The 12,725-nt window shown below is 45.9% G+C and overlaps 1 protein-coding gene across 2 annotated transcripts in view; it reads right to left on the bottom strand.

Annotated features, from left to right (window-relative positions):
• Positions 1–217: 217 nt before the first annotated feature.
• The window catches only part of LOC138632124 (peroxidasin), a 48,947-nt gene continuing 36,439 nt past the window's right edge, over positions 218–12,725 (bottom strand). For both annotated transcript variants that reach the window (XM_069717442.1, XM_069717441.1), the window contains 9 exons: positions 9,729–9,886; positions 6,083–7,089; positions 5,489–5,985; positions 5,058–5,192; positions 4,439–4,647; positions 3,313–3,424; positions 2,790–2,922; positions 2,033–2,146; positions 218–383 (listed from right to left, as the gene is read on the bottom strand). In XM_069717442.1, coding sequence (XP_069573543.1) covers positions 240–383; positions 2,033–2,146; positions 2,790–2,922; positions 3,313–3,424; positions 4,439–4,647; positions 5,058–5,192; positions 5,489–5,985; positions 6,083–7,089; positions 9,729–9,886 — 2,509 coding nt within the window. In that variant the 3' untranslated portion in view covers positions 218–239. The remainder of the gene's footprint in view (positions 384–2,032; positions 2,147–2,789; positions 2,923–3,312; positions 3,425–4,438; positions 4,648–5,057; positions 5,193–5,488; positions 5,986–6,082; positions 7,090–9,728; positions 9,887–12,725) is intronic.

Below are 12,725 nucleotides of genomic sequence, written 5' to 3' on the forward strand. Positions count from 1 at the left end.
AACCAAAAAAAAAAAAAAAAAAAAAACCCACTTGAGGCGAGGCTATTGGGTCTATCGAGGTTTGGCCGGCGGCCGCGGGTCAGCTCACCGTCGTGAGTCTCGTCTCCTCTCTCGATACGTCTGACTGCGTGACTCTCAAGACAACCGGAGCTGTTTCGTCAGGAGGATTGTCCGCGGGAGGTGGGGTGGGGGGTGAGGGGTGTGTGTGTGGGGGTCGGAGGGGGGCGGTCCTGAGGGGGTTATCCGTGTCGGGCGTCTGCTTTCGGCCGCCCGTCGACGCCCGCCCGCTCGAGGCACACCGGGCAGCAGGCGCCTTTTAGCTTGACGGGCCGTTTGCACTCGGCTGCCGGACAGGACTCCACGAAGCAGGTCACCTGGGCGTCCTGTAGTGGGGACGGGGGGACAGGAAGGGACAGTCGGTCAGTTGTGTTCTTTAAAACCGGAGGACTCCGGGTCTTAAAATGAGGCCGCTGGGAGCACCGGTACCCTGAGGCAACAGAAAGCTGACTGCGTGATTGGCCGACAAAAAAAAAACAAAAAAAAACAGGTCTTAAGCGTTTTACTGTTATTTTAAGGGCGCGTTGCTAAGACGGGGGGGGGGGGGGGGGTTGCCAAATACCTCATGCTTCTGGTGTGAGACGCACGCTTTCATTCTCTGTCTCAGGCTGCCGGCTGTTCCGACTTAATCTCACACCAAATAAGTGGAAGCCTTAAAAGTCCTCCTTTATTAGAAAATAGTTACATACGTTTTAACAGTTTGTTTTTCTCTTTCTCCGTCCACACATCAAAGTCTGAACGTCGGGCTTTTTTTTTTTTTTTTTTTTCCGCGCCGATATTAGTCCATAAACTTCGCAGAGCGCGCAGAAGACGCAGTTTGTTTGCTTTTCCAAAGACGGGGAGGGCGCGCGGACCTCTCCCGAAACCTCCCAAGACACGTTTCACGTACGTCGAGTTCGACCTCGCATCGAAAATACGGGGAGCCGCGAAGTATTACACGCTGCAGCAAAAGCAGAAGCGACGACGACAGCGCGCCGTAGTTATCTTGACTTCACAAAATGGATGTCTTCAACGTGTGTGTTATCAGCTGGTCGCCGTCTCCTGCTTTTGTTTTTGCGCTGAGCGGTGACTGAAAAGTTTTCCCCGGCGATGGAGGGCCCGACGACAAGGCTGAGCAAGAACAACAGAGCGCTCCGTTTTAGAGCAACAGCATGATGTGTCGAGCCGGACGGTTCTTTCCCAGACAGCCTTTCCTCATCGTGCTTCTGCCTGCCAAGTTGAATTATTGCAGAGGTCCTCCAATTACAGAGACTCTCGGAAGGCGATAGGTTTTTTTTGTGGTTTTTTTGGGGGGGGGGGGGGGGAGCGAGAAACTGACGGGCGTGTTATCAGATATGGTGAGCAAAATTAAAAAAAAAAATGAACATTTGAATTGAAAGACAACAACACAATGTAAGCGGGAGGGAAAGAGAGGCCTGGAGGAGAACGGAGCCAGTTAGGTTTGGCATGGGGGGGGGGGGGGCATCACCTTTGCCAGCAGCTGGCATCAACAAGGCGTCAGAGATAAAGGATGAAAGCCAGAGAAGTGGCTGGTATACACACAGACACACACACACACACGCACACACACACACACACACACACACACACACACACACGCACACACACACGCGCACACACACACACACACACACACACACACACACACACACACACACACACACACACACACACACACACACACACACACACACACACACAAGGCACTGCGGGGAGAAAGCGGTGCCAGGAAAAGCACGCTGCCAAAGAGGTGCTCGAAAAGGTGAACCGCTTCCAACGGCGACAGACGAAGAGGAACCGGGGCATTTAAAGTGAGCAGAGTCCCGCGGAGTGTCTGAGGCTGACGGACAGCCGGGCCCCCGGCGAGAGAGAAAACACCGACATGCCGATTCGAGTTTCAAAAGGAAAGAACGCGAGCAGGGCGGGCGCGGACGTGCTCCTGCGGTGCCGTGCTTGCGCGTGGCGTCCAACCTACTCTGCATTCGCATACGGCGCAGGAGTCCTTTTTCCACCGTTCCCCGTCCGTGCGCTCGCGCCCCTCGCTATCGGCGCAGGCGGTCTCGCTCAGGCGGGTTTCGAGTCTTTTAATCTGCAGAGATACGAAGACAACAAGGTTTCAGTAATTACCAAGGACTTTGAAAGCAGCAGTCGACCGCAGGACGCGGGTCGGGATTGCCGGGACGCCGCCCCGAGGAATTCACTGTGTCCGCTGACATGCTAATGGGACATATGTTTGTATGTGAGGGGCTTTTGGTCGTGTCAATGTCTTAGCTGGGTTTTTTTTTTTTTTTTTTTAAGATGCAACTTGGGTAAGACGTGTAACACTCATGGAACAAATACTAGGAAGGCAAGAGGGTTGCTCAACTCTCAGTGCCTCAGAGTGCCTTTTAGACAACACAGAGTTTCAGACAAAGATTTCCCCATCCTCCTGAACATAAAGATTTATTTTCAATTTACCTCATACAAAAAATATATATATATATATATATATCAATTACCTCCACTCTCTGGATAAAAAGCGTCTCCTAGAATTACTCTAAATAACCACGCCATATGCTGAGGGTGCTTCATAAACCCTCTCATCAATTTTCATCTTCCATCAGATGAAAATGACACTTTTTTTTTTTTTTTTTTTTTTTTTAACTTTGGTGTCAATCTGCTGTGAAAACACATGTCCTCTCGTGTTCATGGACGTTATGTCTCCGGCGCCTGGTGTCAGTAAAGAAACACACCTGCTTTCGTAAGCTTGTGATCGTCTTCTGCATGTCGGACACAAAATCCTGGAACTCACTGATTGAGGGCTCAGTGCTCTTTTTGGAGGTCGCGGTGACATTTACAGGACTTCCCGGGGCTTCCTCCACCGAGCTGCAAAATGACAAAACGCGCAGGTTTAAAATGACATTGTACTTGTGCGGCTATCGTTTATATGGCGTTTGCAGGCCCATTCACTAGTTGCACAACACATGCCAGTGCAGAATGCCCGATTTCTTGCAGGAAACATTTGAAACCATGAATAGCTGAATTTAAGTCTCACGGAAGAGCTCGGCATCGTACTGTATGAAGTAAACATTTCAGTAACATCACACACGGACACCGCAAAGCTGAAAATGCATTTCAGCGCGTATAGAATATCGAATTTCCCCCTTTTTAGTACCTCACCACCGAAACGCAGATGATGAATTCATCAAGCTTGTCACGGATTTAAAAAAAAAAAAAAAATTTCCGCACATGAATTCCCGACGTTTGCTGTGGTACCTGTTCTCCTGGATGCTGTCGACAGGTTTGTCCTCGCTGTAGCTGTGCTCGGCTGATCTGCGTCCCCTAAAGTGGTACGACAGGGCGTTGAACTGACCTTTAGTTCTGCAGTCTGGTGGGTCAAACACACAACACGACACACTGCAGTTCACCAACGGAGGAAAAAAAAAAACAATCGTATAGAGTCGTCATCGTTTTGCCACACAGCAACTGAGAACCAAGTTATATATTTTTATTCTACATGATAAAAAAAAAAAAAAAAATGGAAACAACATGTATAGTTTTGTCCTCAAAGACAACAACCACTCGCGATGCACATGCAACAGGAAACCACGACTGTTGACGCCACGTTCTGCTTGAAAGGACCCATCTGGGGCTCGCTGAATGTCAGCAAAGTGCATCGAGAGACGGGTCACGATAAATGTGAGGAAGGACCGTTGAATGGAATCAGGAGGGCTGCATCTTTATCGGAAAGTTTAAAGCCGGCCGCTCATCCTCTCAGGGTGCCTTCGATTCACCAGACAACCTTCTTTAAAAAAAAAAAAAAAAAAAAAAGAAGATAAAGACTTTCTAGGAACCACAAAACTTCCCGTCGTACGGCGAGATAGAAATGAGCGCAACGACGCGCGCGTCCTCGCTGCGCTGCTTTACACGCGCGCGCACAGGAAACTCTATGTGTGGCTGATAAATCAAAACAGGCTCCTCCCTCCTTCTTGCTGGCCGGGTATTCTCTGTTTATTAGCTTTGCTCTTCCCTTGTACGGTACGTTTTGTCAACGCAAAGAGCGACCGGGTCAGAATCTGGGACGAAAGAAGAATTAATGGAGAGATGGCGTGTATCCCGAATTAAAATGTAAGTACACAATAAATAAATAAATAAATAACAAACAACTGCTTGTTCTTGTTCTGTGAAATGAATTTAAACTGGCTTTATTATGCCTCGCATCAAATGCAATCTTAAGACTTAGTCATGTTAATTTTGGGGTTGATCCTGTCGAAAAGGGTTTGATCGCTCATTATAATAATCACGATGATTTTTTTTTTGGAGTTTACTGCATCGTATTTAGATGTGTTTCTAACAACCAGACCTTTTGCAAGTGAACGTGTCGAACGGAACTCTTCCTTACCTTCGCAGCAGTCCTGCCACATGCGCAGGTCGATCTGAGGGACGTCGTCGCAGCTGCTGTAGCCGTGGGGCAGCTCGGCCACCCTGAAGACATCCTGCTGGATGCGGGTGATGTTGTCCCCGTTGTCACAGAGCACCCGGGTCAGAGAAGCCTGCTTCAACTGGGTGAGCTGGGCAGGAGTGAACAAGCCCGGGTTTTCATACCAGAACCTGAACAGGACAAGGAACAGAATGAGGAGCTGGGAGAAACGCTTGGCATTATATGGCTTTAATTATACAAGAGCCAGAAGTTTAACACCCCTCGTGGCATTCTACTGTAACGCTCCCTTTACGTAAGAGGGGCGGGGGCAGGTATATCGCCTCGTAGTCCTGAATAATCGTATTCACGGAAGTACTGCTAAAAAAAAAAAAAAGCTTCAGTTAGTATCATGCTTTGGTTTTATTTTTCATCACGAACCAAAAGCCTGACCTTGACACACAACATTATAAAAAAAAAAAAAAAGAGAAAATAAAAAAAGCAACCACGAAGTACGCAGGACAACGATTGAAAGGGTGAACTGGAGGCCTTCTTTTTTCATCAGGCAATGTGTTTGCGAGATGTGTTGTGATCTTTCTTGCACCTGTCACCGTCTCGCAGGCGTTTGAACTGCGCCGCAAGCAGACACATGAGGGTGGGCCCCAATCTGCTGCCGGGGACCAGGTCTTCAGCCATTAGGGCGGGGAACAGGTCAACGTTCAGAGGAGTGCCATACAGCCTGTGGGAAGTGGGGTGGGGTGGGGGTGGGGGTGGTGGAGGGGGGGGGGGGAATGGTCAGGGACACAAAACCATATGTAAATATAACGTGGTCCAGAATTATTATGAGGCACAAGATTCCCTGAAGTGATTCAAATGAGTCAAACCAAGATGGTTTCTTTCAAAATGCTGACAAGAACCCTATAAACGGTTCACTTTTTTTTTTTTTTTTTTTTTTTACATGCAGGGCTCGAGCCAAATTACGTCAAATTCAAAAAAATAAATAAATATGAGGAATGATCTTGGGCGTATAACTACCTCTGCAGTTTCTCTCTGACGTTCGCATTCTTAATCTCGTTCCTCAAATCATCAAACGTCTGAGCCGAGGTCAGGTTACAGAAGGTTCTGTAGTCGTTATACGGCGGTATGCCGTGATCTCTTCCTCTCTGTATGTTCATGGCAGCTAGGTCCAGAGCCACCGCGTGGGCCATTGAGAACAACCTCTCCGTCAGCTCCGTGTTCAGAAGCTGCGTGGAAACACGCATTTTACCGGCGACGCCGAAGAGCCCGCGGATCAGCGGGTCGATGCCCCCCTCGTTCACGATGCGGAACGGGGAGAAGAAGGCCCGGTGCAGAGAGATGTGTCCCTGGGGAATAGGTTGGAAGTCCTCGTCCAACCTGTAGAGTATTGGGTTGATGAGGGTGTGCCCGAAGCGGAACGCGGCTGTTGCAAACGCATTGAGGATGCCAGCGTTTATATTGGGGTTATAACCAGCGTAAGGCTCCATCATCTTTACGCCTGCTTCGCCGAGGATCTGGGAGAAAAAAAAAGAAAAAAAAAAAAAGGAATATGTAAGTATTTCTTCTTATTATCACGCTATTGCTATTAACAATGTAACGAGCAGCTGTTACCTTTGGCAACCAGTGACTGTAGGTGATGTGCTGCATCTGGGCGCCCACTATCTTCCTGGCCTCGTGGTAGATGGTGTCCCCGTCCCAGTGGGGGTTCAGTCTCAGCAACTCGGTAGCTATGCGGTTGTGTTCCCTGAACCACACCGTGTGCATGGCAGTCAGACCGAGCTGCTCATTGGCACGGTGGTCTCCAGCTAAGAAACACGGAATTGGACTCTCGTTCTCGTCCCTCATGCACTCGGTGGGGGGTCCGGTGGCGAACGGCAGAAGCGGCTTTCCCGTCCGCTGTATGATTCCTTGCCGGAGCAGACCCCTTTGACTCGCCAGGTCGCGGATTTCCTCCGACTCGTGCCGCGAGTTACCGTAGACGTTAGACGCGTCGACGTAAGAGGTCAGCTGGTTGATTTGCTCTCTTGGATATACGCTGTTCATGAGTAGAGACGTCATCCCGCTGCCACACACGGGACTGGACCGGACAAAGAACATGCAGCGGGCGCCGCTCCGCAGCTGCCGAGGGTCATTCGGCGGGAACTGGATCGGGAAGCACGGCGGGTCATTGGTGCAGACCTGGGCGCACAGCTGGCCGTCCGAAAACCGCGACTGGCTGAGGGCCGCCACTGTCGAGTCCATGTCGTGGTCGAGGAACTGACCCCACTGCATCAGCATGTGGGTGTAGCGGTCATCGGGGGTGATGGTCTCTGTTCCGATCATCGTGGTGGACACCAACCTCGGCAGGGGCAGCCTGTGTCCGTTATGGAGCTGATCGGTGGCTCCCCTCGGCAGGTTGAAACCGTTATCGTAGACGGATTTGAGGAGTCGCTCGAAGGCCGTGAGCGAGGCGCCCCACATGGGGTGCTGCAGGTTGTTGCAGGTGCCGTCGTGGCTGCGGTACTTTTGGTGGAAGCAGATGTCAGAGCAGTTGTTGAAGCGGCGGTGGGCTGTGCAGCCGGATAGGTTGGCGATCACCTCCAGGAAGTGGGGGGACACCAGGTCATTGTAGCGAAATGCTGTGGAAAGGCAGCAAAAATTGAATCTGAATGAACATTTAAAGGCTACAGATTTGTGAAAATAATGACACACCAATCCGTTCACCTAAGGAACATTAGGAAAGCTGTTCTACCCTGAATCAATTAGTCCAGTTATTAACCTGGTACAAACCCCTTTTTTTAAAGGACGTACGGATGACGATCGTTGTTGTTAACGCAAGACCGAAGTCCTTTTTCCTCTATCTCTGTCTGCGTGAGCACCTCGGCCACAGAGAACAAAGGAAAAGAGGGACTCATTCGAGAGAGGAGAGAAAAAAAAAAAAAAAATCACCCCCACACAACCGGGTTTTAAGCAGCGTTATTGGTCCACAGCGTGCTTGGCGTGGTTTGATTTGACATGACCTTACTTTAGAAACCTTTCAATGAACCCACTGTCTGAAGAAGCATGGCACTCGAATGAACAGTAACCTAGTGTCTGGTAATACCATTCGCACGCGCACGTGTATCAAATATTTGTATAGGGTCGATGCAGTCATTTGCTGCTGCTGGCTCTGACAGCGGAAATAACCTCGTGTCTCGAGGGCACAGGTCGCAGTATGTCGCAAACCTGCCCTGACTCGCTTTGATATGGGAGAGTGCCTCTGTAAGAGCTTCAATGTGCAGCATATCAATGCCTGTGTGTTTGTGTTTGTGTGTGTGTGTGTTTGTGTGTGATTTGTCAGCAATGCGGTGTTATGGTTACACACGAGAACAAGTGTTAAGTGTGTGCTACCAACCTCAGTGAGGGTTGGGTGAGACTTCCTGTGTAAACGGTATAGCCAGCCTCATTAATGGTGTGTATATTTGTATGTGTGAGGGTTCAAAGGAGAATAGGGAAACTGTGGCGTTGCCCTCCCAGGTCGAGTCGAGATATAATAAAAACAGCTTTTTTTTGGTTTTGTTTCTGCTGACGGGCACAAAGCTCTTTTGTTAGCTTTGTTTGGGGCCACTGCAACAATGAAAACTTGGTTGTTGGCATAAGAAATAAAAACACACTCTCTCTCTCTCTCTTCATATCTCACAAAGCTCTATTTCTTCCCCCCCCCACCACTAACTTCCACCTGAATTTCTGGACGACCTGTAACTCTTCTCAGTGTTTTACACGCTATTATTTATAAATCAACAATATACACGTAATTCATTGATTCAGAAAAACTGTCCAAAAAAAAACAACCCCACATCATGTATAATTACTGACTTTGTACACACCTAACCTTTTGATATTACGCTGTTACATGTAGCCCCCTCCATTACAATGAATGCTTTCATGCACCATAAAGTCAAAATTCACAGTGCTGCAGCTTTCCTCCGTAGACCATTGGACAGTTGTTCCATTTGTATGTCAAAAGCACACAAAGTCTGATTCTTATGTAATATAAACATCCAAATCAATCCATGCTCCCCCAGCATGTATAATTGAGACAATCTGTGGACCAACACAAGCAATCTTAAAACGTGTCCAGTACTCAACAGTGATTGTAGGTTAAGTGTTACGCGGTGCGACACAGGACCAATAAAACTGTTTACAGGCTCGTCGTCAACTGCTCCACGATTACGTCGATGTCCCCTGAGGTCATGCTTAAGAGAAAATGGCAGACAGATTTGGGGGGAGGTGGAGGGGGGCTTATACACAGCCAACTGTTGCTCGTGGTAACATGGTCAGTCAGACAGAGAATTGAATTACTGGCTTCACAACACTTAGCTTAGGAAACGGGGAGGGGAGCTCTGCACTGAATCCAGTGAGAATTAAGTAGGAAGTATATTTTGGAAGAATTGGCTTTTTTTTAATTTTTTTAATTTTAAAATTAAGAGCCAATAAATGTGTACCTGAATTTGGATGATGGGTTTGAAATTGAAAAGGTTGGTGCTATACAACAGCTTATTGTTTGAGGATTGAAATATTTGATTTAGAAAAAAAACAACTCACGAGTGTCACTAAGTGGATAAAAGATTCCGATTAACAATGTGCATTCCCAATCTAAAAATAAAAAAGCTTAAATACAGAGTTTGACAATTTCAGAAAATCACGATACGTGGTACATGTTGCCCAACTTGGCTGGTTTACCGGCCAAAGTTATTACCCAAGGTGAACATTTCATTAAGGCAATAAAGGGTTAATCTAGAGTGTCTTAATTAAAAGGTACTTTTTTTTTCTCTCTCTTTAATTCAAGTAAAAAAGAAAAAAAAGAAAACATATCCCATCCCCTGGAGGGCTAATGGGCAGGGCACATACGAGGTAACAAAAACATTGGTGATTCAGTTCCAGGTAGGGATGTTTGCGGTGCGTCATAACCCTCCCAACACTGTCAGCTCTTCAAACGCAGCTAAAACAACGACGACAAAACAAGAATCCGCATCTTTACCTTTCAGTTCGTATTGTGAATTTTTAACTTCGTGTTCATTTGAATTGCTCTTTTTGTCATTTTGTACAGCCACATTTGACAAAAGCAGACCTGAGGTCGCTCGTTCAAATCTTATAACTCTCTGACTTTTTCATGTTTTTTTTTAGTTTTTTTTACAATGACAGATAAGATCAGGCAAAAAAAACTAGCAAAGGTACAAAAACCCGGTTATATCATTGACGCAGTGGCACAGTATATTACTTTATTTGTTAGCCTCACCGGTGCCGTTGGTGTCCACCATGAGGCCCTGGTTGACGTGGTTCTGGATGAGCAAAAGAGTCTGCTCGAAGATCTCCCCGGCACGCGCCTGCTCCACCGTGTAGGGGTCGCGAGGATACCGGAAGAGAGCAAGCAACTCTCCTGGGGTACGAGGCTGACTGGAGGGATGAGGGACGGGGAGGTTGGAGTACGGGGGAGGTGGGAGAGAAGGAGAGGGGACAATAAATACGATGTTAAGAAGAAAATAAATGACGTCAAAGCATGGTGAATTAAAAAAAAATTTTTTTTTTAAAGAAAGCAGGAGAAAAGATGCATTTCAAATCGCCTTCTGCAAATGGCATTCTTCAGAAATAAGAGATTTCATTTTCCAGACAATTTCTCCACGGCAGCTTTTGCAGGTCGGAGAGTTGAAACAAGGAGAAGTCCAAAACATGCGAAAACATCCGAGTCATTTCACTCATGAGCCGAATCTCTTCCGTCATGAGCTTATTACTGAGTTTTGTGTGCATGGTTATGGGCTGTTCCTGCTTCCACGCCCTCATGAAGAACGCTGGACTGCTTTACGCTCACCTCAAACTCTTTTCACCATACATCCGGCTCTAACCTTTAAAGCGTAACCAGACAGAAGGGTGTGGTGAACATCAGGCCATGTACCAGATCCAGAGGTATTCCACCCTCCCTTCTATATAACTGCCTGGTGGTTGTATACCTCTGCCAACGTGTCAAGTTGCACTTTACAGTCTGTCCAGACTCTTATAATACATGCAATAAAGACTTTGATGGCATTTGGACAGTACAGCTAAAACGAAGTTTTATGCTTCAAATATATACATCGCGACAAATTCTCCCAACATGGATGCTTGACACGCATATTCAACCTGATAACACAGAAGATCTATAAAATCACCACAGTTTCAAGTTGAGCACCGAAGATTAGTGTCACCAATTCAGTATCTGACTAAAGGTCAAATATGGGCACAATGTCTCCTTCTGTTCCTGGGGTTATGGCGAATATTATGCATTTGTATCTGTTCTTATGCATCTCATTTCTTTTCTATATTTTTAAATGTTCCTTTATATCTGTTTTTATGTGAAACACTGAATGTAATTATCTTGCTGTAAAGCACTTTGAGTTGCATATCTCGTATGAAAGGTGCTATACAAATAAAGTGTATTATTATTATTATATACAATATCATCACATCATCTTTGTTACTATTAGACATTTGTGTGGAATTTTTGTTATAATTAGTGTATGAAAGTTATGGCCACAAACAATGTTTTTTGTGAGGTCACAGTAGCCTTCCCCTTTGACCACCAAAATCAGATCAGTTCATTTTTCAGTTCAGGTTTGTGCCAGATGGAATGAAATTCCCTCGAGGCATTCTGGATATATTACTGGGATATTTCTGGGATGGACACGAGGTTCCAGTGACCTCAGATAACCAAAGTACAACCAGTTCATCCTTGAGCCAGTGAACGTCTGTGCCCAAATTTGAAGAAATTCCATCAAGGCGTTCCTAAGATGTGTAAATGATAAAAAAAAAAAAAAATTTTTTGGCATAAAAAATAAATAAATCAGGCTCACTTTTCAAACATATTCATAAATGGGGCACATGTAATTAAAAAATGTCCCCTTGTGGATTAATAAAGTAACTACCTAACCTAACCTATGCTAAAATACTATTGAAACACACTGGGACTTTATCTGCAAAAGTACCACCGGTGAGTTTAAATGAACTGTTCATGTAACTGGCCACATTTGTCAACTCCTGCAGCTGACCCTGCAGTACTAAGTGTGAAGCCATGGAAACTGTCTGCCAGGACTTAACAAAGGTGGACTTACAGCACTGTTTTCTTGTGGGAGAAAACGCTACCTTACCTGCATTTAGTTTTAATAATCTGAAAAAGCTGGCAACACGGATGCATTTCGTTTCAACAATGAACAGCTGCTGCCAACATTGGGATCTAACCGTAACACGGAACGAAGCAGTTAATGTATAAATGTGTGCATCTACTTCTAAAACGCTCTTGTTCTCCGATGGCATACTTCCATTTTTGTTTTTTTTTCTCCGAATGATCAAAGACGCTGGTGCCGTCCGCTAAGGAGGACACCGCGTGCTATTCTGTGCTTGTCTTTAAAGAGAACTGGAAATCCCCCATGCCTTAACACGAGTAACCGCTGTGTTCGTGTGCGATTTGCTCTCCTTCGTGTGTGTCTATGTGCATGTGTGTGCGCGCAGAGTGTACGTGTGCGCACGCCAAGAAAAGCACAACTGCTAACCACACCATTCGACAGAATGGAAACCTTGACGAGCTGAAAACCACCAACATCTCCACACAAGGGGGTAATGAAAACTTCACTGGATACAAGACATCATTACTTTTATCATCACCTTTCAATAAGGGCTGTAGAAACAGGTGCTTCGCAGTTACGACCTGAATCGAGTAGCAGTGCAAGAGATATAAAAGGAGATACTTAAACTGTGACAAAGGCAAGTCGTAACACACGGGTCTAAATATATAAAGTAAAGCCGTTGACTGGAGTTGTCAGGATTAAATTGCTGTTATTCGCCTTTCAGCATTCTGATCTACACTTCAAAATCGCAAACCCTGCGCACTAAAACTCTGAATCCTGCGGAAATATTAGAAGCCCTTCTCAATGACAGGACACGCTTTTTCCCTTAATGCTCTGACTCAACTTGCAAAATGCAAGTCACGCACCAAGATTATGTTGGACAAGCTAAATTGTATTGTGTCTAATTCCCCATGAGCGTTTCGATCTGAACTGAGAATCTGTGTAAGACAGAATGTTTACATTAATACAAATTACGTAATATTTTTGCAGTTTGGGCCTCTTGTCAGCTTTTTTTTTTTTTTTTTTTTTCCTACAATGTCTATCATCAATGCATTACAATTTTTTTAATTTTTTTTTTACATGTTTTACTTTTCTCAAGTACAAATTATATTAATTTAAAAAGCTTAGTGAATAAAGCT

Source organism: Brachyistius frenatus, unplaced genomic scaffold (assembly GCF_029030835.1).
Source record: "Brachyistius frenatus isolate BFR_SWC_R1_liver_20210118 unplaced genomic scaffold, ASM2903083v1 Contig_175, whole genome shotgun sequence".
Taxonomy (NCBI): Eukaryota; Metazoa; Chordata; class Actinopteri; family Embiotocidae; genus Brachyistius; species Brachyistius frenatus.